At 39.7% G+C, this 25,240-nt stretch overlaps 1 protein-coding gene across 1 annotated transcript in view; it reads right to left on the reverse strand.

Annotated features, from left to right (window-relative positions):
• The window catches only part of COL9A1 (collagen type IX alpha 1 chain), an 86,931-nt gene extending 61,977 nt beyond the window's left edge, over window positions 1–24,954 (reverse strand). The window contains exons 1-8 of the mRNA XM_061131526.1: window positions 24,941–24,954; window positions 24,369–24,442; window positions 23,135–23,212; window positions 22,869–23,001; window positions 16,574–16,970; window positions 970–1,053; window positions 617–875; window positions 326–498 (exon numbers count right to left, since the gene is read on the reverse strand). Of these exons, the coding sequence (XP_060987509.1) occupies window positions 326–498; window positions 617–875; window positions 970–1,053; window positions 16,574–16,970; window positions 22,869–23,001; window positions 23,135–23,212; window positions 24,369–24,442; window positions 24,941–24,954 (1,212 nt within the window). The remainder of the gene's footprint in view (window positions 1–325; window positions 499–616; window positions 876–969; window positions 1,054–16,573; window positions 16,971–22,868; window positions 23,002–23,134; window positions 23,213–24,368; window positions 24,443–24,940) is intronic.
• Between the last annotated feature and the right edge of the window lie 286 nt (window positions 24,955–25,240).

The following is a 25,240-nucleotide window of genomic DNA, read 5'->3' on the forward strand; positions in this document are numbered from 1 at the left end:
CGTCCACGGCCGAGCCTGCAGTGTGGGGCCGGGTCGGTGAGGGGGCGCCCGTTCTCGGACCCTCGGGGTGTCCCCTCGGACCCCCGCCTCCCACCGTGCTCGCTGCAGGTGCCCGGCCCGAGGATGCGCGGAGCCGTGCGGCCCGCGGGATGCTCAGCGTCTCCCCTCGCTTCCCGCGACGGCTGCACCCCCGCCTCGCCCTGCGCGCGCTTGGAACACTCCAGCGCTTCTCGCCTCTGGCTTACCTGGTCGATGATCTGGAGAAAAGAAGAGAAGATGGGGGAGACAGTGAGAAGGCGGCCCCCCAAACCCGCGCACAACTTACTTGAGCCGCGCACAAGCAGAGCCCCGACAGCAGCAGTCGCAGCCCGAGGGCCCTGCGGCCCGACGCCGCCCAGGCCATGCCCGCGGCGCGCGCAGGGGCGTTTGTCCCCGTCAAGAGCGCCCCCGGGAGCCGGGGATGCGAGGGGGCGCCGGCCGGGGAGGCGTGAGTTCCTCCTGTTTATGAACGGCCCCCCGAGAGGGTCCCAGGGATTGGAGGAGAGCTGGCGGGCCAGGAGGACGGATAGAATGACAACAGTCCCCCTTAACCCTTTCCCCGCCTCCGCCCCCACGCCCCTGGGGAGCCTCTCGCGGTCCCCAGAGTCTTCTCCGGTGGCCTGTGTGCCACCGAGGGCTTGAGTAGTCGACTGGCATTTTCCTGGAGAGAGGCTGGGGGGTGAGAGGTCCGGGGTCTGGGGAGGGTCGTAAGCCATCCAAGCTGGATCCATACCCCTTCCGCCGCCCCCCTCCCCGGCGCAAGTGGTTTCTACCCGCCAGGCTGTGGGTGGGACCCGCGCTTCTTCAATATCTGGCCTGTGCAGCAAAAGCCTGGACTTTTAGACAAGGAGTGAGGACGGGGCGAGTTTGCGGAGGTGTAGTGAGGTAAGCTGGCTGCAAGCGGCCTTTGCAGGTAGTCTAGGGACTCACCGTGATCCTGGCTGGCAGTTCATGACAAGTTTCTCTCCGGGGTCGCAGCGGGTCACAGTGGATCAGCATCCATTGAAGTTCAAACTGGAGAAAGACAGCAGCCAGTCAGTTAGGTCTCTTTGGAGAACAGAAGTGGGTCATTTAAAAGGGAGATGCGATGGTAAATGTGGTCCAACTGTTGCGTCAGGTCATCAATTCATCTCAGCGGACTAGGACTCTTGTTCCTTGAATACAGTTTTTCCAGGGGGAATGGACTGGAAATCCTTCCCACGTTTCTCCTATCATTGGATGTAGATGACTTAGCTCTGCATTGCTCCAGCCAAGCCCTAGGCAGGAAACCCACCAGGGATATTTACTTCCTATTTCTGTTCCCACCACAACCTTCAAGAGGTAGATTCTATTAAAATGAGTCTCAGAGAGAAGAGGTTCTAGGCACAAGCCAATAAATGTCAGAGTCTGGATGGGAACCAAGTCCTACAGAACGCCACAGAGGACATATTCAATAAGATTTCACTCAGGAAAAGATTAGAAACAGACAGCAAAGAGGTGGCACCAGGAATAAAATAGCAAATGGAAAATTGGTCCCTGGGAGAATATACATGATAGATATTGGCCATTGAGTGTCTCTGCCTAAAATGGAAATAAGATCTAGAAGTGGAAGGAATGAGAGAAATCTAAGACTCAGGGAAAAAACAAGAAAATAAAAAATACTTGAACTTTGCATAGTACTTATATTTTCATTGGTTGAAGAGAGATAAAATTCCTAGACTACTAAAAGTCGGCTGTGTCCTGACAGCTTCTTACGTTTTAGCAGGTGTTAAGGGAGAGAGAAAAGTAGGACAGGAAAGAAACAAAAAAGGAAGAAGGGCCAGGTCTGAATGTGAAAGCCTCAAGGGAGAAGGTATAAAAAAAATTGGTGTACCCACAGGAAGCCTGCCACCAGGTACTACTCTGACCCCTCTTCACTGAGGAAGTTCCTCACCAGGCATTTCCAATCAGATCCGTATTTCTTGATCAGTTGATTCTCCTGGCATTATGCAGATGTCTAAGTAAGTGACCAGGTCCCAAAGCTAAACATAATGCATCTAAATGTAAAGTGATATAAGGTAAAGTGATCTCTTTTTTTCATCCAGTGGTGATTTACCCTCCATCCCTCTTGCCAAAAGGACTCAATCTACCAGATCTAGAATTGTTAGATGCATTTTTCCATTGTTACAAAAGCATCCAGAGTTGAGGTTACTAGATGAAAGATCAAATTTGAAAAGAATGAAAGATGAACTCCTTCCCTTCTACCCACAGAGGAAGGGAAAGTTAAACAAAAGGTGGCTTTTCATTTTATAAAGGGGTGAAAATAAGACATGAAGCTTTGACCTCCTCACACTGATGCCCCTTCTCACATGATTCTAATTTGCCCTGGAGTTCTCCTCTTCCTCTGTTTTCTTGTTTCCCTCAACCTTCCCATGCCTTTTCTCCCAAAATGTGGACAACTAGGAAAATGAATTAATTGGGATGAAAAGAAAGCTAAATCAAGACATATTTTGAGATGGACAGGTATCTACAAATTGTATGAAAATGATGCCAGATCAGCATACACAGTTGTGTGTTCTTGGTGTGAATTATTTTACAATAGCATATTGACATCCTACAAAGGAACTGCTTTCCAAACCACACAGTATCTTGCAGCTAAGGAAATCACTTTAATCAAACACTTTATTTTTAATCAGAATAGTCTTGTTTGCTTGGGAGGGATTTTATTTTGGTTCTGTTCTAAACTGCAGGGGAAGCTTTAAAAGGAAGATAAAAGAAAGAATGGACCAGCCTTTCCCTTAATGATTGCTAAACACGAGGCACCGCCTCCAACAGCTCTTGGAGGCCAGTCATATGTGGGTAAAGGGGCCCAGAGAGGTTAAATCATTTGCCACAGGCCACACAGCTAGTAAATGTCAGAACTGGAATTCCAAATGTGCCTCAAAAATAATGTTAGTCTCCTGAGAGAATACATCCAATCTCCAGAATGAAGTATGATTTTTCAAGCAGGTACCCCTAGCACTTGGTGATTGAACACTTGCATTAAAAATTAATAGAAAAGACAGATCTAGAAATAAAAACTGCATAAATTTGTTTCCAACATGTACTAGAAAACTTCAGAACTAGACTAAGACATTTCATTAAGACAAAAAATTTCCCTATTTGCATGCTTGTTATAGAAATATATCCAGAAACAAAATTTCTGCTGTTGCTCCCCAAATTAGCAGCTGCTTCTATATGCAGTTACATATTCATGTGTATGACAAAATATGACATATAGGAAATATGATTTCTCTTCCTTAATGACCAGATAAGTATTTTACCAAAATAAGAAAAGGTTTCTCCCCATCCCTAACTCTCAAAATATCAGAGACCACTCATACAATATTATTCCCTAAGTCCTTGGAAAATTGATACCAAACTGGCATTCATTTTATGTGTGTAATATTTTGATTCTCAAAAATAATTCATACCTTAATCACCTTGAGAAAGTTTAATTATATGGCTAACCAGGAAACCTATATCCTTTGTATGGAGAGTTCATTTAAGTTACTTATTGCAAATACAAAGTAATTTGTTAAGCTATTTTCTCAGAACTGTAATTCTCTCTGGATAAATGGGCACACCTGTGTAAGCATGCACGGTGCAGTTGTGATGCAGGATAAAAGGGAATGAAATGGAATTCATCTGTGAATACAGATGGGTTGTGACAGAGTGCCACCCAGGTCAGAGGTTTCTGAACACATCTCTGCTTCCACATAACCACCACCTATGCACTACACAATAACTGTTTAGGGGCATGCAATATTAATTCCAATTTCCATGCTAATAATTTTGAAGGCAGATTGGCAGAGTTCCCTGGGAAAAGTCACTTTCATTATACATCTAAAATGTTGATTTCCACACATCTCGTTTTCAGACCTGCAATCATTCTTCTCTTTGAATACCCATGGACAAAATACATGTGACAAATATTTTAATTTAGTCTTTTACTTTTGAAGTCCCAGTAAAAGCCAAGCATTAAGGAAATATTCTAGAGAAACCACAGGTATTTTCCTTTTCACAATAGAATTACAGCATGTTACACTTGAGAAAAAAATTCTAGAAGAGAAGTAAAAAATAAAATGTTTTTTATAAATCTGTTAAGCAGAACACAAACTGCCCTAGGCCAACCTATCTTTCTCAACATAAAATACTTCTGCATTGTTTTAAGAAAAACACTTGTGTAAATGTCAGCTACCTTCATCTGCCCAAATGCGTCATTACCCAATTCTTTTCCAAAAAAGGTGTAATTCGCGCCAGTCCAGGTTGGATGCCTGAGACAAGTGCTCGGGGCTGGTGCATTGGGATGACCCAGAGGGATGGGATGGGGAGGGAAGTGGGAGGGGGTTCAGAATGGGGAACACATGTGAATCCATGGCTGATTCGTGTCAATGTATGGCAAAAAACCACTACAATATTGTAAAGCAATTAGCCTCCAACTAATAAAAATAAATGAAAAAAAAAATAGAATATTCCCAATTAAAGAATAAAAAAAAAAAGGTGTAATTCGATCCCCTAAGGTAGAGTAACTGGAGAATCCCAGGGATGGGAGTCTATGGGGTCGCACAGAGTCAGACACCACTGAAGTGACTTAGCAGCAGCAGCAGCAGCAAAGTAGGGTAGCGTCCAGAGGACAACACTTTAAAACATGGAATTTTGGCCCCAACTCTTAACTCTTATTCAGGCTAGAGATTTTTACTTGTTTTGCTAGGATATCAATAAATATTAATAAAGTACTTAAGCCTTTCATAAAAATTAAACGAAAACTAATAGCAGACAACTATCTTCTCCTCCTGAAAGAGAATTCTAATGACAAACTATGGGACTTAGCTCAATATTAAGGGGAATGGAACAAGGCTTAATTTTTTTTGCACACTGAATTATTAAATTTTATATACAATGCCTAAAAACTAGCTCTTCAAAGATAAATTCTGAAACAGGAGATATGTTTCATTAACATTTTTGTCTAGAGAGTGACAACAAAGGTTTAGAAAAATAGCTTGAAACCACAAGTTATTCACAAGGAATTCAAAAAGAATTCATGCTTCTTTTTAGTTTATAAGAAATGTTGGTTTCTGCCATCATAAGGGAACTCCTCTAGGTGAAGCTTCCTGCCAACTGAGCAGGAGGCTCTGAGTTGCCATAAAATCGAAAATCCCCCTAACTCTACATAGATGCTAGGAATGTGGTTAAATACGCTTTACATTTACTCATTTTTAACTCAACATATCTTCATCTAACATTCATGTGCTTCAAGAGAGAGACTATGAAGACACAAAAATGTTTAGTCTATAGGACACTATCTAAGCTGAAAAACGCTTTGACAATTACTACAATGGTAGTAAAGATGAGAAAGATATATTTCTGGCTAAAGCCATCAACAGGGGGGTCATATAACCTGGAATTCTAGGTTTTCCTAAGCAGAGATCGGGAAGGTGAAGAGGTGACAATAACTGGGAACAAGGGTGGAAAGTTATGCAGAGAGAAGGGACAGACTTGCTGTAGCAAAGAATTCTTCCCCCTTGAATTCTAGGGAAAATAATTTGAATATTATTGAGTAGATAATTACGGGATTGTCATCAAAGGTTTTTTGCTATAGGGATGGGATGAGGGAAGGTGGCCTTAATTAGAAGGGCATTTCAGGGAGATGATGTGGTAATAAATGCTGGTCCTTTGAGGCATAAGGCGGTTACCGTAGCAGAGTACCAAGAAGAGTTACTCTCTGAGTTATGGTGAGGTGTCCTGCGTGTCTTCCTCTCGTGCCATATGCCCCTTCAGCTACCATCTTATTTCCTGCTCCCCTTCATAAAGAGCTCAAAAGAGTGGTCTATGTTCATTGCTTCCAATTCCTCTCCCTTCCATTCTGTCTTTAACCCTTTCTGACTGGGCTTTCACTCTCAATACTCCAGGGGATCTTGTCTCAAGACCAGCTCCATTGGTTTCTAACCCAGCGGTTAACTCTACATCCTCGTCTTATTTGTCGCGTCTATAGCACTTGAGTGAGCTGACCTTTCCATTCTCCCTGGAATACTATTTTACACCAACTTTCCAAGTTGCACAATATCCTGGCTCTCTCCTCCACCATGGGCTGTTTGTATTGGTCTCTTTGACAGAATCGTTCTCACCTCAGTAAATTCTAAATGTTGGTTGTTTCAGGCCTCAACTTTAGAGTTTCTCTATTACACTCAACTTTCATTTGGTCCATGGCTTTAAATAAATATATACTTACAGCCCCCAGAGTTCTATTCCCTGCTGGACCTATCTCTTGAACTCCAGAACATATCTAACTGCCTGCTCAGTATCTTCACTAAGGTATCAATCTCCTTATCAAACTTAGATATTCCAAACCAACACCTGATATTATCACTGACACCTGCTCTTCCCCCATGGTTTTTTATGTCTCAATAAATGGAACCTCTGTGCTTCCAGTTACACCAAAGTTATTGGAGCATGCATGATTCTTTCTCTCTTACACATAAAATTTCATTTGCTTTACTCTCAAAATGTTGTATCAGGATCTGATCACTTTGCACCAGCTCCATCACTATAGCCTTGTTCTAAACCCAGACCATCCCTGCCAGAACTATTGTAATAGTCCCTTAACAGCTCCTCTTAATAAACAAAATTAACAAATGTCTAACTAGGCTCACAAAGAAAAAAAAGAGAAAAGACACAATTAAACAAAAAGAGAAAGAGGAGACATAACAACCAATAACACAGAAATTCTAAAAATTGTAAGAGTATTCTATGAACAATTATTACCAACAGATTGAACCTAGAAGAAATGGACAAGTTTTAAAAACATAAAGCCTGACAAGACTAGGTCAAGAAGAAACAGATCACTTGAACAGATCTATCACTAGAAGTGAAATAGAATCTATAATAATAAAATATTCCAGGCAAACAAAAATCCAAGACCAGATGACTTCACTGGGGAACTCTACCAAACATACAAAGAAGAACTTATACCTTCTCAAACTGTTCCAAGAAATTGAAGAGGAGAGAACACTCCCAAACTCATTCTATGAGGCCACCATCACCCTGATACCAAAACCAGACAAAGATGCTACCAAAAAAGAAAATTACAGGCCATTTTTTGGATGAATATATATACAAAATCCTCAACAAAATATTAAAAAATCAAATCCAACAATACATAAAAAGAATCATACACCATCATCAAGTTGGATTCATTCTAGGGTCACAAGGATGGGTCAACATACACAAATCAATCAATGTGATGCACTACAGTAACAAAATAAAGGATAAAAATAACACAATCATCTCAATAGAAGCAGAAAAAGCATTTGACAAAATTAAGCATCCATTCATGAAAAAATGTGTTTCAAATTTGGTACAGAGGGAACATATCTCAACATAATAAAGGCCATTTATGACAAACTCACAGCCAACATAATACTCAAAAGCAGAAAGTTGAAAGCCTTCCTATTAAATTCAGGGGCAAATCAAGGATGACCACTCTCATGACTTCTTTTCAACATATTCCTGGAGGCCCTAGCCACAGCAATCAGACTAGAAAAGGAAATGAAAGGTATCTGAATAGGAAAGGAAGAGGTAAAACTATCACTAGTTGCAGAGGACATGATACTCTGTATAGAGAACCCTAAAGTCTCTACACAAAATCTATTAGAGTTAAGAAATGAATTCAGCAAGATAACAGGATATAAGATTAATATACAGAAATCTTTTGTGGTTTTTTTTACATTAATAATAAAATGTCTGAAAGAGGAAGTAAAAAATCATTCCAGTCATCTTTTCTGACCACAAGGCAGTAAGATTAGATCTCAATTACAGGGAAAAAAAACTATTAAAAATTCCAACATATGGAGGCTAAATAACATGCTTCTGGATAACCAACAAATCATAGAAGAAATCAAAATATGCATAGAGATGAATGAAAATGAAAACACAAAATCCAAAACCTATGGGACACTGTAAAAGCAGTGCTAAGGGGAAGGTTCATAGCAATACAGGCTTACCTCAAGAAACAAGAAAAAATCCTGTTTAAAATTGCATCAAAAGAATAAAATACACTAAAATAAACTTAAGCCAAGAAAGTGAAAGAGCCATGCTCTTAAAATGATAAAACACTGATAAGGAAATTGAAGGTAATATAAAGAAATGGTAAGATATCCCATGCTCTTGGATTGGAAGAATTAATGTTGTTAAAATAGCCTTACTACCCAAAGCAATCCACAGATTTAATGCAATCCCTATCAAAATACCCATGACATTGTTCATGGAACTAAAACAAATAATCCTAAGATTTATATGGAACCATAAAAGACATAAAATTGCTAAGTCAATCTTGAGAAAATAGAACAAAGTTGGAGATATAACCCATCCAGACTTCAGACTATATTACAAAGCTACAGTAATCAAAACAGTGTTGTATTGGCACAAACACAAACACATAGCTCAATGTAACAGAATAGCAAGCCTAGAAATAAACCAATCAGTAGGCAATTAATCTATGACAAAGAAAGTAAGAATACAGAGGAGAAAGCACAGTATTTTCAACAAGCTGTGCTGGGAAAGTTGGACAGCCACATGAACATCAATGAAATTAGAATATTCCCTAATACCATATACAAAAAACTCAAGATAGTTTAAAGACCTAAATATAATACCTGAAACCATAAGACCTCTAGAAGAGAAAATAAGCAAAATATTCTGTGACAAAAATCATAACAATATTTTCTGAGATCAGTCTCCCAAGGCAAAAGAAAACAAATGGGACCTAATCAAACTTACAAGCTTTTGCACAGCAAAGAAAACCACCAACATAAAATGAAAAGACAAACTAGAAATTGGGAAAGAACATTGGCAAAGACTGCAACTTACAAGAGGTTTATATCCAAAATATACAAACTGTTCATATAACTTAATATGGAAAAAACAAGCAATCCAATCAAAAAATGAGTTGATCTACTTAGGTCTTCTGACATTTTACCAAAGAAAACACAGATAACCAACAAGCACGGGAAATGATGCTCAATGCCATTAATTATTAGTAAATGCAAATCAAAACTGTAATTAGGTATCACTTCACACTGGTCAGAATGACCAAAAGTCTACAAGTAAATATATTAGCATATACTGGAGAAGGTATGCAAAAAAGAGAATTCTCTTACATTGTTGGTGAGAATGTAAAGTGGCTCAATCACTAAGGAAAATAGTATGGAGTTTCCTTTTAAAAAGCAAAAATAGACCTACCATATGATCCAGCAATCCCACTCCTGGGTATATATCCAAAAAAACTGTAAAGACAATGTTCTTAGCAGCACTATTTACAATAGCCAAGATGTGGAAACAATCCAAGTGCCCATCAACAGACAATTGGCTTAAGAAGATGTGGTGTACACACACACACAAAATAGAACATTAGCCACAAAAAAAGAATGAAATTCTGCATTTGCATCAATGTGGATGCAGAGAAGGCAATGGCAACCCACTCCAGTACTCTTGCCTGGAAAATTCCATGAATGGAGGGGCCTGGTAGGCTGCAGTCCATGGGGTCAGTGAGAGTCAGACATGACTAAGTGGCTTCACTTTCACTTTTCACTTTAATGCATTGGAGAAGGAAATGGCAACCCACTCCAGTGTTCTTGCCTGGAGAATCCCAGGGACGGGGGAGCCTGGTGGGCTGCCATCTCTGGGGTCGCACAGAGTTGGACACGACTGAAGCGACTTAGCAGCAGCAGCAGCAACATGGATGGGCCTAGAGAATGTTATGCTTTTAGAAGTAAGTCAGATGGAGAAAGACAAATATAACTTTTATGTGGAATCTAAAAAATAATACAAGTGAAAGGGAAAGTTGCTCAGTTGTGTCTGACTCTTTGTGACTGTATAGTCCATGGAATTCTCGAGGCCAGAATACTGGAGTGGGTAGACTTTCCCTTCTCCAGGGGATCTTCCCAACCCAGAGATCAAACCCAGGTCTCCCGCATTGCAGACGGATTCTTTACCAGCTGAGCCACAAGGGAAGTCCAAGAATACTGGAGTGGGTAGCCTTTCCCTTCTCTAGAAAATCCTCCCAGCCCAGGAATCAAACCAGGGTCTCTTGCACTTCAGGTGGATTCTTTACCAACTGAGCCATCAGGGAAGCCCATAAACTACTATACATAAAGCAGATAAGCAATAAGGAATAACAGCATAGGGAATTATATCATAACATCTCATAATAACCTATAGTGGAAAAAATACTCTCTCAAAAGAGACTGACTCATTATACTGCACCCCTGAAACTAATGCAATATTGCAAATCAACTATACTTCAAAAAAAGGGTCTCCTCCTAAGAAGCCCCTAAATGCCCTGTCCTTTTCTCCCCCTACAATACATTGTCAAAATTCAGCCAAAGAGATGCTTTAAAAAGAAGAAAACATGTTGCTCATCTATTCAAAATCCTCTGCCAGCTCTGCACCTCACACGTGGCAGGAAAGCCGGCGTGTTGACCTGCTCCCCATTCTTACGTCTGGTCCCTCTCCAGCCTCAGGGCCAGCTTCCCTCCATCTCATCCCAAACACACTGGTCTCCAGGCTTGCTTCAGACACAGTGGACAACACCAACGCCAGGTTTTTAACTCATCCTCTCTTCTTGAAATCCTTCTCCCCTAGATCACATATATATGCTCACTCCCCCAACTGCTTCAGGTTTCTAATAAGCGATTTTTTTCCCTCAAGGAGGTCCTCTCTCCAGGCACTCCAGTTTTCTTCTTTTTTCTCCATAACATTTATGACTACCTGGTAATACTATAAATTTATTCATTTACTCACCTATCTCTGCCTCCTCTCTCTAGGCTGAGTGAAGCACCATTGTAGCTTTAATTTCTGTCTATAACTTAGCAGATGTTTGGTAAGCAGTTGTTAAATATTAAATGTACATAGAATTGATAAAAAAAATTAATGAAGAAAGAATTGATAGTATTTGCCTTCTGGTTTGATTACAACTTAGGGCAAGCCCCTTCCCCTGTCTGGGTTTCAAGTTCTTCATGTATAAACTGAGAGGTTTGAACTACATAGACTTAGTCATAGACTTAGTTTCCTATATCTTTGAAAGACCAGGATTCTATGGAAACTGTGTTGTAACCAAAGAAACTAACCGCACAGAGATTAACATGAAGGGAAGTAAAAATGCCATTGAATTAATCTCTTGCCTTCTAGCCACCCAGAAGACACAACAAAGATTTCTGTATGTTCTTAGCCTATACAAATTTTAAGAAAAATAGAAATACTAGTAACACTGATTGTTTTCAGTTGCAGCAGTCTGGGCATAGCTGAGGCCAATAAAATTTTTCATATTTTCAATTTTCCATTGAAAGCAAGTTTGGCCATCATTTAGGTTTTACTCTAGTTATCCTTTGCACCTTCGCCCATCATGGCTCCTCCTGTGTAAGCAGCTCTTTCTTCTGTGTGTTCCTCTGGTTTCATTGCCATCTAGTGGAAAATCTAACTGCTGTTGTCAATATGGTCTGTAGTGTAGCAAGCTTTATCTCTGAAAAACTTGACGGCATTCAAAAATATTCCAATCAAATCACAACACCAAAGTGTTATAAAAAGTATTTTGATGTTGAAGCTGAAACTCCAATACTTTGGCCACCTGATGCAAAGAGCTGACTCATTTGAAAAGACCCTGATGCTGGGAAAGACTGAGGGCAAGAGGAGAAGGGGACGACAGAGGATGAGATGGTCTCACCGTCTCAATGGACGTGAGTTTCGGTAAACTCTGGGAGTTGGTGGTGGACAGGGAGGCCTGGTGTGCTGCGGTTCATGGGGTCGCAAAGAGTTGGACACAACTGAGCGACTGAGCTGAACTGAACCGAACTGATGGACACGTACAGGTAACACCATCATTTCTCTTGTATTTAATACTTCCAATTGAAAGAGGATGTTTAAAAAGCACCTGTCAAAAACAACTTAATAAGCAAACTTAATAGTTTAGATGTTTTGTATGGTAGATATCATGCATTTCTTAAATCACTGAAAACATAACTTTCCTATAATATTTTCAAACACCAGAAATGATATTAATCACAACCTCATAGTTTGTTTTTCCCATGTTATCATTCATGAAGCTCTGCTTGTTTTTACAGTTGGGAAGTTAATATGATTTAATTCTGTGGAGTAGAGAAAAGGACATGGTTTCTGCATCACAAATTTTGCTAATTGTATTTTCTCTGAATTTAACAAAAGTAACGTAATGCAACCCATTTGAAATATACTTTTAAAAGCATTGTTGTATCTGTCTGATTAATCATGTTTTCTGCATTGATTTATTCAAAACATGCATAAGATAAAAGATTTGAATCATGTATTTATAAAACCATATATACTTTCATCATTTGGGCTTTCAAATAAGCCCAAACCCCTAGTGTACATCCTGAAAAGGTAGAAAGGCTGACTTTGTTTTCTAATAGAGCTGTGCCAAATAACTCTCCTGGGCAATCATGCTGACAACAAACAATAAAGAACCTGCCATAAAATAGCATGTTTTTATGGTATGATGCCAGGAAACTGAGCTTTGCAGTGAAATAAATGGCACCAACCTAAAATATGGGCACAAAGGCAAATAGAAAATATGGAATTTATTGCTATGAAATCAAATTAACCATGTATTATAGCAGTACATTGGGAAAAATATAAATGCTCTGAGCCCACTAAATAACCATGAATGATGTGAAGGCATTTGAGTTGTACTGCATGTGAGCAGCTGTCTTGAAACCTCCTGAAATTGGTTCCCGTTTCCAATTTAGAAAAAAGAAAGAGACAAAAGTTGGGCTAGATTGAGAGAAATCACAAACAAGAGCAATATAAATGAGTCTCTTAGCATCAGCACGCCATCAAATGCCATTTTCTACTGCATTTTCATGATGCAGTTCCAAGGGCTACCTTTTGACATCAATTAATACCTTTAGAAGGAATGTTTGCTTTTCTAAAGAAAAGCAAGTGCTGATCCTGAAAAAAGTATTCAATTCATGTACAGTGTCAAAGACTAGAAGGAATCCAATTTCATGAAGAAAAATAGAAAATTCACTGCAGCTTGTCGCTTTCATGCTATTGGCACATTTCATTTTAATTTAAAATTTCTCACAAGTAATACTAAATATTTGCTGTCTCCAATCAACGGGAAGTGCCCCATCAGTACACGTCTCCTACCCCTCAGAACACTCAGATAGCACCATTTACCACTGTAAGTCTTCCAAGGGACCAGTAATTGCCAGCAACTTCAGATTACAGCCAAAGGGAGAAGATCAGAGACCATAAACTAAAATAAAAACAAGAGTGTAGGGACAACTCGTGGGCATTTGGGTTTGTCTGGAGACTCGCATGAGTATTTGACTAGTCTTAGTCTAGAAAAGTGAGGAATAGTGCAGGGAAATTAATGAAGCTAGAAAAGAGGAGAAGTCATGAATTCGGGAATTCCCATGTGAGAGTCCCTTTTCCTAGAACACTGGATTTATCTCATCCTGGATAAGTCTGTTCACCTCCAAATTCCTCTCACAGGCCCCTCCCCTAGGAAACACCCCTGGACTTCACTCCTATGCCTCCCTACCCTGAAGTGAGTGAGGAGCCTTTCCCTTCATCCACTTTCCTGCTGCTAATCGTGTTACATTATCATTGCCCACTCATCTCAGCCACTCACCCTCCCAGGAGCTGGGAGAACAAGACCCATGACCTGCACCCCGTGCACCCAGTATAGAGGCACAAACTAAAATTTCACTAAGTGAATACAAGTAGGACCAACGTCTGAGGACATGTTTTCTACTGTATAAACTTCCTTCTTTTAAAAAAAGAATTTCAGTTGTCCTGCAAAGTAGATTCTGAAAAATTTATGCAAATCACAAATACCTTCCGAAATGAAAATGATGATATCCTTTATAAAGAAAGATGTGGTTACACATATTTCTATTTTTCTCAAAGGAAAGTTAGTTGGCACAGAGGAAATAGGGAAGACTAGAAATTTTATGCCCAACACTGTTTCTCAGAAGCCAAGAAATCTACATGAGACTGTGTCTTCCACTGAAAAAATGGAGCTCATCCTATCTGTGCTTGCTATCTTATGAAATTGTTGAAAGGATAAAGTAAGTTAATGAGAGAAATAAAAGCACTTTTAAAGCTTTAAATTGGTATATTAGGGGTATTAAGATGCTAAAAAGGCATAACTAGGATTTACTTATGTAGAATTTTCTACTTATTTGTCTTATACAGGGTAAATATTGAGGAATTCATTTTGGTGACAACTTTGGGCTTCCCAGGTGGCTCAGATAATAAACTGTCTGCCTGCAACATGGGAGACCCAGGTTCGATCCCTGGGTTGGGAAGATCCCCTGGAAAAGGAAATGGCAACCCTCTCCAGTATTCTTGCCTGGAAAATTCCATGGACGGAGGAGCTAGTAGGCTACAGTCCATGGAGTCGCAAAGAGTTGGACACAACTGAGTGACTTCACTTTCACTTTCACTTTTGACATTGACATTGTCACTGCCTATACTTGAGCATAAGTAGGATTTGGAGGGCCTATAACCTTGATCTATTTTAGTTACCACACCACATCATCAAATATAGAACTTTAATGAGACTTTAGGTTCAAGTCTCTTTTGTGTTTCCTTGTGATGGAGTCAGAATTCAGTACAAAGAGAAAAAACTGCTCATGCCTGTTGCAAATACTTTTAACATGGACAGCGTGCTGATTCTGAAAAGCTCCTTGGTGGACCAAAAGCAAAACATATCTCCAGTTGCCAGGTTCTTTGTTGCATTCCTGCATAAGGCAGAGTAAAATCAAAGATGACTGGTCCTAAATGGTGTCCACTGTGGTGTGAGACTCCGCTTGGCAGGCAACGCAAAGTTAGCTGTGACGTGACTGGTTAGACTACAACATAATTAATGACACTACGACTTTACTGCTCTGGCCATTAGACACTTAATAGCATCTGAGCATGCAGAATTCAGAATTATAATGATGACATGCTTTTCAAGAACAGTGAATTAAATCAATTACACAAGCGCTTGATTGATATTCATCACAGTGAGAATATACTCTAAAGTCTCCTTCCCCTCGCTCATGGTCCAGAAGTGACACAAACATGGCAGAGGTGTGTTGTCCGAAGGCCACCCCAGTGCCATTGCGAAGATCTTGCTGCACAAAATTTCAAGATGGTGCACCGGTGGTCCCATTGGCTTTCTAGCCCAGCCACTTGAAGTGTGATAACTCATTAGCTGGAGAAATACTTGCTCAAGTGTCTACAAGCCAGAGCAGTAATGTGGCAGTTATAAATTGCTTCCTGTCCATCACAGAATATAGAAATTTCACACTACTCTTCACACTAATCACAATTCTTCCCTTGAAAATAGGTTATTTGAACAATTCCATTACTGAGATGCCCACTAACCTTTCTTTCTTTGGAGAAGCATGCAGGAACCATTCAAAATCATTGTGTCACCCCTGCTACGCTCCATGATATGAGTTCTGTGACTAGAATTTAACAACTCTGTGCCAGAGAGAGAGCAGAGAGTGTACAGCATTTGTTTATTGAGCTCTAAAATCCTTTGGTTTTTTCCCAAAAGATCACTTGCCCTGTAAAATTTAGTTTTTAAATTTCTATAATGTTATATAATATCCTTTTAAAGGATAACTCAGTGAATGTTTAACAATTCAAAATCATAGAACTATATGGTACTAGTTAGCACAAGTTTATGTGTCCTTATGTAATTCCTTATCTTTATATCCATCGGTCTCTACAGCAAAATCACAAACAGAGCTCTAAAGTCCTTTACTTTCATAATATGTCAAGCAAGACCTACTTCTAAATAAAGAAATATTGTGCCATCTACATCATTTCTACATCTTCTGGGTCAGATACCACATGACTTCCTAACCTCACTTCTCACACCCTGCAATTACTACCTCTGACCCCCACTACGCCCCGTCCACACACATACTCACATTTTTACGTGTACATTTCATCCAGACCAGCCAGGCTCCTAATCTTTGAACATGGTTTATTTCCTCTCTATCTCTTTTTGCTTTCATTCTTTTACTCTCAGCTAGAATGTACTTTCTCCTCTTCTTTTACCAATTCAAATCCTGCCATGTCAAGCTCCATTGCTTCTGAGAAGAATAGGATTCTTGATTAACTGAATCTACCGTTCATCTTAACCTTACTTTGAATATGGCCACTGGTTATTTATACATAATATGTAGCACACCAGTGTGGGGTTTTGCAGGTTGCCTCAAAGGATTCTAGGTGCTCCAGGTGGTCATATAGCATCTTCCAAGTAGACTTTCAGCTACTCAGGACCAGGACCTGTCTACTCAACTGGCTCTGCTTCCCCATTCCATGCTACGCTCAAAGGAGGCACTAAAGACATTTTGAAAAACTGATTGAAAGACCTTTTAAAAAATGAATAACTGTCCATTGTTTAAGATATTTAGGTGATTTTTAAAGATGCTGAGGTCTTAATTTTCACCATTCTGGATTCGTTTTAATCTCCCTTAGTGTATGGCTGTATACTTACCGGAACAGAAACTTGAGGATTATCCACAAGTTTTCCCAGCACAGCAAAGCCATCGACATCGATCTGACCTCTTGGCTTTATCGGTAAGGACTCAATCCTGTTGCAGTCAACGAAAAGAGTCGCACTGCTCCTTTCCACGCCAATCATGAGCTTATGCCACTGGGAATCGAACAAGGAGGGCAAATTCGAAAAGGCTGCAGTTTGGAGACTTCCATCCAGCCCCTTGTATGAAAATGAAACAGATTTTGTTTGGCCATTAATCTTCACGCCAACTTGCTCCTTCCCTGAGGAATCCTGAATCTGCCAAATGCTCCAATGCTTTTCAAGTGTGCTTCCAGTCATCCGAAAAGTGGTTAGAAAGGAGTATTCTTCAGGCAGCCCACTGGGATACAAATGCCTGAGTAAAATTTTAAGACAGTAAATATAACTCTTGTTTTTTGTACTCAGGAGTATTACCATAATTCCTAATTACGCTATTTTAGATTCTAGACCTACAGAAACACCACAGTGTGAAAACCATGGGCTAGTTGTTCTTTCATGACTGTTCATAAAGACCTTTACTGAAGTCCATTTTACAGGCATCAAAGTTCCATCTTAAAATACATATTAAATAAAAAACTCCGTCATAGCTAAGGAAGGTCCCCAAATGCCACATAATTTCAACAATGTTACTATTTATACTACCTAAAGAGCTACTGTTCAGCAATCCCAGCTCAAAACCACATTCTGCCAAAAAACACATTCTTGCAAAGTTCTTGGCAACATTCTTCCACAAATGACAGAAGAGAACATTTGAAATCCAAATCAGATCTACCAATTTACAACATGTTTAATTAAAGCAGGTTCTTAAATTTTTACTTTGATGTAACATGTTAAGATTATTTGTTATTTTCATAATTGTTTGGATTTTCTCCTCCCCAAATATAACCTAGACTCACATAAGCATTTTGAGGATCGGTCACTTGCAGACGTGAGATCAGTCCCTTCACACTGAGCATGTTTGTCTTTTCCAGGAACTTCAAAGTATGAAGTTAAAGTAACAGCTGGTTGCTTGTCAGTGGACGTGCAACAAGGGAAAGATGACCAGTTCTTACTTCTCTATTGCAACTCAGTTGTTCCCCAATCTGCCAGTTAAAACTGTGGCCCCTTCTTAATTTACTGCTTTAAGGGACAACAATAAGACATCAGTGTCCCTCCTGCATCCTCCCCATCTTTGGAGGTAGCCGTCTGGAGCAGCACCAGCTACTTGGGTGGTCTCTTGAAACCAAGCAGCTCAAGGCTGAAGACCAGACTTTTAAAAATCAGGACCTAGTAAGTGTAAATATCACCTTCACATCTCTGTCTTCAAGGTTGTATCATTCTAATTCCCTCCTTGTAAGCCTAGAAAAATTATTAAGCAAAGGATAAATCTTAGGAAAAGTGAAGTCTCTCAGTCATGTCCGACTCTTTGCGACCCCATGGACTGTAGCCTCCCACGCTCCTCCGTCCATGGGATTTTCCAGGCAAGAGTACTGGAGTGGGTTGCCATTGCCTTCTCCAGAGGATCCTCCCGACTCAGGGATTGAACCTGGGTCTCCCACATTGTAGGCAGACGCTTTACCATCTGAGCCACTGGGGAAGTTTAGGAAAACTAGATGCCAATTAATTTTGTTTGACATTGCTTAAAACAGTTATGGACCAGGACCCAAAGCCTCAGATAACCTTCCTTCAGATCATACTCCAGTTTTATAGCCCTCTTCTGTGTAAAGAAGAAAAGATAAGAAATATCTAAGTGGATAGTGGTTTATTTATTACAAACTAATATAGTGATGGTCATGGTGATTTAGTTGCTAAGTCATGTCTGACTCTTGCGACCCCATGGACTGTAGCCTGCCAGGCTCTTTTGTCCACGGGATCTTCCAGGCAAGAATACTGGAGTGGGTTGCCAGTTCCTTCTCCGGGGGATCTTCCCTACCCAGAGATCGAACCCAGGTCTCCTGCATTGCAGGCAGATTGTTTTCTGACTGAGCCACCTGGGAAGTGCCAACACATAAAAATGTATTGTGTTGGCATATGTGCAATTCCAGTTACACTAAGATATATTGTTGGGGTCCAAAATTCCTGAACCAAAAAATACCTCAGTTCCAAGAATGTTTAGCTATAAGTGAAAATATTCAATTTGTTATGATTTTCTGTCCTTAACTATAAAAATTTTATCATCTTTATTACAACATAAGCAAACATATAACTTTTTTTCACTTCAAATATTTTTGCAAATCTTCAATAAAATGGGTCAACTAGGTCAACAAGTGTCATTGTTTTGTTAGTTTTATAAAACTAACAAAAATGTGAAGCTTTTCTTTTGAGTACTCTTATCATCCAAGTACTTCTTTTAGCCATTGTTTTCTAATATAACTGGCTTTTATTTATAATACTGGGTAAATTTCATTTGCAGCTTTTATTTTTAACTGATTACTGGTGATGCTTATTATTCTCTTGGAAAAGCTTTCAATTCTCTACATATATTTTATATTTGTCATGTGTATGGGAGGTTTAAACATGTACATTTAAAAAGATTCACTTTGGAGCTTAAGAAGAAAAAATATATACAGCAACTATTTACTATCCTATTTTCCCCAGATGGGGATGTCTAACATACATATTTCAATATTTTTTAACATAGACTGTTTCCTTTGACTTAAGATTTTTCAGACTATACTTATTCCAGGGAGCCCTCTGAGAAGAAGCTAAGAGGTTCACTGATGACAGTTTAAGCTACTGCCTACTGTGTGTAATTATAAAACCTTATGGAATGCTGTACACCCCATCTAACCAACTAAATTAATTTGGAACTAGGAGATACATTTTAAAGTTTTATTCAATGGTGAAATTCAGCAATTTTGCAATTTAAATTACATATATAGTCTCCTGCGTATTCTTTTCAATAATTGACCTGAATTTAACTGGATACTTAAAGAACTGGGGCCAGTAGTTAAAAATAGTTATTGTTGAGGTGTGAGGTTTTCCAAGAAAGAGGATAAACCCTAATGCTTTGTCTCCTCTTACTTAAAGCATTAACTTCCCAGGCTTTTAAAAACTGTACATGTCACCTATTATTTGTTTAAAGATGTACTGGGGAAAGCTGTAGAATTTCATCAAGGAAAACAAGTCTATTTGTTTTGATTCTAGAAGTCACAGGAACTTCTTCACATGACTCCTTCGCAAAGACATTAGGAGGTTAACTGAGGGATCTCTCCCAGTTTGTGCTTCATCAAATGTTCCTGCTAAATAAGCAAAGAGATTATGTTGAAGGTAGGATATGACAAAATGTCTTCATTTACTTCTGACTTGGTCATGTAATGACAAGTTGTTTTTTTTTTTTTTAATGGGAGGTATTGGGGTCACTAGAAAACAATTCATTTATGGACATATTGTTAAGTCAAGAGTATCCAGCTTTCTCTCTCTCCATATATGTGAATATAATATGTGTATATACAAATATAATCAAGATTGTCATGTTATTAATCTTTCAAACTAAGTTAATGCATTAAAAGGTAAGAGGAGAAACATGGTAAGAAGAGAAAATTCCTTTTAGTGTTCAGATTGGTTATATATATACCTGCACTTGAATATACCCAAGACCATTTAAAACTCCTCACAAGTCTAATTCAAAGAACAGCTAGTCCCCTTGTCTTTTTTGGATACCTAAGTTTCTGTTCTTGAAAATATGCTATGCACTTTGATAAGTAAACTTGACAGCATACATAATTTAAAAGAGGCTGAATCTATAAATGATTTATTTCATTATGCTACAATCTGCACAGAATATCTTAAAAGGAGAATCACACAGTTTGAATAAAAGATAAGAAGTCCTTGGACCATGGAACATTTATTTATGACCTTAACCCATGAAAAGCTAAAGATTGTATTTGTTGCTGCAAACAAACACAAATGTCTGAAGCACAAGATGAGAATGTAAAACTCTTATGCCTAAAATAAAGAATTAGAAGCATCAAAATTATGTGGTTATGAATATTGTTTAAAAATTGGAAAGACAAATAACCACAAATTACGATTCTGTCATGTTAGCTCCATGTGCTATAGTCTTCCTCCCACGAAGATCAGCCTATATTCTCCAGCACAGAAATCCCCTTAAAAGTCAAGGCAGTCCACTGCATGCATGGTTTGAGAACAATTCCAGTTTCTGCCTTTTTTGAGCAGGACTGCTTAGACTTCCTTGGTGCCTCAGATGATAAAGTGTCTGACCCGGGTTCGATCCCTGGGTTGGGAAGGTCCCCTGGAGAAGGCAATGGCAACCCACTCCAGTATTCTTGCCTGGAAAATCCCATGGACGGAGGAGCATGGGAGGCTACAGTCCATGGGGTCACAAAGAGTCGGTCATGACTGAGCGACTTCAGTGGGATGGTGCAGGGCGGCTCAAAGAGAAAAAGTCCTTAAGGTGAAAAGACCCCCGCAGCATCTCTGCCCTCTAGCGCTCTCACTGTTACGGCAAACACCTCACCCATGCCCATGTGTGCCGGGCTCTCCTGGAGCCCTCTCTGTTTAGTGACATTTACTCTCCATGGCAACCAGTGGCATTGTTACTATTATTCCTAATTCTAACCTGAGGGAACTGGGTCAAAGACAGTTTAAGCAACTTGCCCAAGGCACTCCATCCATCTCAGCCCTGCCTCTCCTCCTTCCCTTTTTATTTCTTTCTTCTACTCTCTTCTTCTACTTCCTTCCTCCTTCTTCCTTCATATCTTAATAAGTTAAACAAGAGCCTTTAGTCTTTGTGGGGACAGGGAGTAAGAAAGAGAGAATATGGGACATTAGTTGTAGCCTATGAAAAATATTCCGTGACCACTTTAGGTGCTTAGAGAAAAACAACAAGAAAGACAAGCAGGAGGAAGGAAGGCTGCTAGGCCTCCACCTAGGAACTTAGAGTTAATGACAGTCCAGACAGTACCTTAAATTTAGAGAAGAAAGGTCAGCATTAAGGGTCTGGTGTCATGTTCAATTATTTTATGAAAGAAATAAAAATCAGGGTATTCAAAAGCTTATTTAAGAATACATCCAGCCCTTCTGTACATGAAAAGAAAATATATGAAAAATATCAGTGGCTATTATCATGCTTTTAATCTTTCCAAATGCAACTGGTTTCCAGGGTCACTATGGGGTAGCGGTTAGAGGCACAGCCCCTGAAACAATTCTGCCTGGATTTCAGTCCTCTTAGTACCTCCTCACCCTGTGACCTTATGCAAGTAACTTAAACTTTCTGGCCTCAGTTTCCTCTTCCATGAAATACAGATAAAAATGTCCCTACCACAAAATTGTAATAAGGATGCAATTTGATGTTGATTAGTAAATTTAGAAAAAGACCTTATACATGTACTATTATTGTTTTATAAAATATAGTATGTTCAAAACATGAATTTTTGTATGCAATCTGGCACTATATCAGAATATTCTAATTTTGCCAAAATGTTCACTATTATAAATGCTTAGCATTTCTATGATATTCTTTTGCTGTTCTAATTAGTCATTATTTACCTTTACATCTTAATTTCTATTGAAGTCCTAATTTTCTTGTTCATATACTAGAGGAATCTTAACCATATTTTTTTACAGTGCCCTAAAACATTCAATCATCATCATTATCACATTTAAGGTATTTAGGTGATATAAAGCTGAAAACCCTGAAGCTCATTCATAACAATGTCATGACTCAATACTTTCACATGCATTAAAACACCTCCGTTATAAAAGATTTAAAGAAGAAAAAGCTTAGCTCCAGAGAAGGACATACAGGATTTTAAAAGTATTATCACTGCCATTGTTTCTCTTATCATTATTCTGGTTTTAGTTTTGTATGGATCCTGCCAGGAGCCAAGCATTGGATGTGTGGATCTATTTCAGCACCAGGATGCTTGAACAGCGCCATTGTAAGCCTTCTAACCACTGGGTGGTTTCTAGTTAAATTTATGCTTAACCCCTGGCACTTTTCACAGAGGGTCCTTTCAGGCAAAAACCAGACAAATTATAGAAAAACAGAGAGCAAAGTAATAAGAACATGTCCTGAATCAATGTATAATAGTCTCAGTGATTTCTTTTCCTGGAATGGAAAGTGAAACATGAAAAGCATTCACATATTTGGGCACTAAAGATAGTAGGTAAATAAATTCCTTCATCTTTAAATAAAATCATGATCCAAGAAATATTGAGCTGGGGAAGACTCTCTAACACTGGATAGATTTTCATTTTTTTTAACTGTGTTTGAGGCACATAACTAAATCAAGTATTTTTTTTATATTACCTGGTTGGAATCCTGAAGTCTACATTATTTCCCAGCTTGTAAGCCACCTGTAAGGCAGTTGATCCAACTACCCTCTGGATAGCTCTTCTGGATGCTGCCTTATCTATCTGGAACTGAGAAATCAAGTCATATCCTACAGAAAGGGAACACAAGATAAAAGGAAAATGAGACTGGTTTCATTCCTCTCCAGAGCCTTTCCAAATAAAAGATGTATCAGGTAAATTTATAGAAAGCATGCGTGCTCAATATGATACACTGCTACTCACCTGGTAAATCATCTTGTCCAATCCTGACCTTTGGACAGAGTTCATTTTCACCATTGGAATTTGAATTAACAGGGAACCCTGCAAAAGAGATAGCATGTCATCTTACCTCAACCCCTACAGAGATCATAGGAATATACCAATAATAGTAAGAGCTGAGCAACTATTTAAAATGCAATATTATACTAAACAGCTTCATTACTAGTAGTATATTTGGCTTTAACTCTACAACTCTATGATTATAATTTATTCATATTCAATCCATCCTGGGTTGAAGACACAAAGTTGCTTTAATAACTTGTGTTGGGAAAATGTTCCCTTTGGGGAAGTTTGGAATTTCTTCTTTTTGGAACCACATCTGCATGATGTTCTGAATGGCACAGTGTCAGAAGCCTATTTGGTTTGGGCTAGAATATATTGCTTTAAGCACCACAAATTTTAGCAATCCTGAGAGAATCCAGAGCCAATTCAATGGTACTTCTGAAGAGTGGAGTTCTTAAGAATCTTTGTCAAATAGAGGAAGGAGCTGAGGATTTCTTAGGATTCCCTAAGCCTAGATAAATAGAGACAATGCACTTGATTTCATAAATTTCTTCTAAGAGATCAAATAAAGGTTCCAACTAGAATATTACCAGCATCTTAGAATGGGGAAGAATAATGAGGAGAAGAAAAGAAATCATGCGAATTAAACCCACAATCACAAGGAGTACGAAAAATCCTAGAATGAAATTTGGTGCTTCTTAGCAAGTAAAAGTTTTAGGGAGGGACTCTTTTTTCAATAACACAAAAGGCTTCTTGTAACTGTCCAAACCCAGTGCCCTTCTGAGACTCACCTAGTGACAGATACTTCCTAGATTTCAGAAAAAGCATTTTCCAGTTACATAGTTTTGGCCTGCAATTTCAGTACATCAAACATACTCTTTATACATCATCTGACCTCAGATTATTGGCTTCTATCTATTCATCCATCCATCCATCCATCCATCTAACATTACCAACCACCATCTGAACCAGGTTGGTGCTGGGCCAGACACAGGTGAGGTTTCCTGCCCAGCTGTGGTCACAGCCAGGACTTTTGCACACGCAGCAATGAACATGGGCATCAGATACACCCACAGCCAAAGCAGGATTGAAGAAGGAGGATGTGAAGGACACTGGCTGCCTCACTCAGCCAGACCTGCTTGGTCCTTTCAGGGAACAAGAAGTATTTTGAAATCGAGAAACTGGGACCTCTTACTTGGGCGACGCTTGACAGTCACTGATGCCCAGGTCCCCAGGAAACTGCAAACAAAGAAGAGAACTGGAATTTTCCTGCAGAGGAGAGAAGAAAATCGACTCAAACAGGAGGCCCTCCAGGTGGGGACTATGCCACTATTTTAAAAGTGGCACACCTGATGAATGCAGGCAACTGGTCCGCAGGCTAGTTTATTTTTTCCATTTTCCTTATTAAATTCAATTGAGAGAGTTAATGAATTTTTTCCCAACTCCTATTCTAAAATGATCGTGAGACTACTGGTTTCTCCTGTCTCGCTTTCCCCATACCTACCTGTCTTGCTAGAAACATCTACATCTCTATCTCTGCCTCTGCGTTCTTTTATCTTCTTTTTCTGCCTCTCCATTTTGGCGGCTGTCTCTCTTCTCTCTCTCGTTTTCGCTCTTTTCTCTCTCGCTCATCTATCTCTGTCTCCCTCCTCTCCCCTGCCCGCCTCTCTCTTCCCCTCCTACCGCTACTTGTAAAAACACAGACCCCCGGCTCTGAGCGCCCCCAGTCCAGTCTCCCCACCACTGTTTTCCATCTCAAAGTCTTACCACAAGCTCCTCATTTTTCCAACTGGATTTCCTTCGTTGCCAACAGTCCCAGTGAAGACGGGACTGTAGGGGAGCCGATACTCCCCCAAGACACCTTCAGGACCACCCCAGGGTTGAGTTCTGGGCCAGCTTTGGTCCCTCCTGCCCTTGTGAGGGCTAAAAGCAAAGGGAGTGGACCAGAGGCATCTGGTGATACTTTAAGCCAAAGCAGAAGGAAGGGGTGGGGAGATGCCGCCCAGTAAGGCCAGGCCTAGTCAGGGGTGTGTCCCCAAAGCTAACGAGGTTTTACAGAAGGAGGGA

Source organism: Dama dama, chromosome 28, assembly GCF_033118175.1.
Source record: "Dama dama isolate Ldn47 chromosome 28, ASM3311817v1, whole genome shotgun sequence".
Taxonomy (NCBI): domain Eukaryota; kingdom Metazoa; phylum Chordata; class Mammalia; order Artiodactyla; family Cervidae; genus Dama; species Dama dama.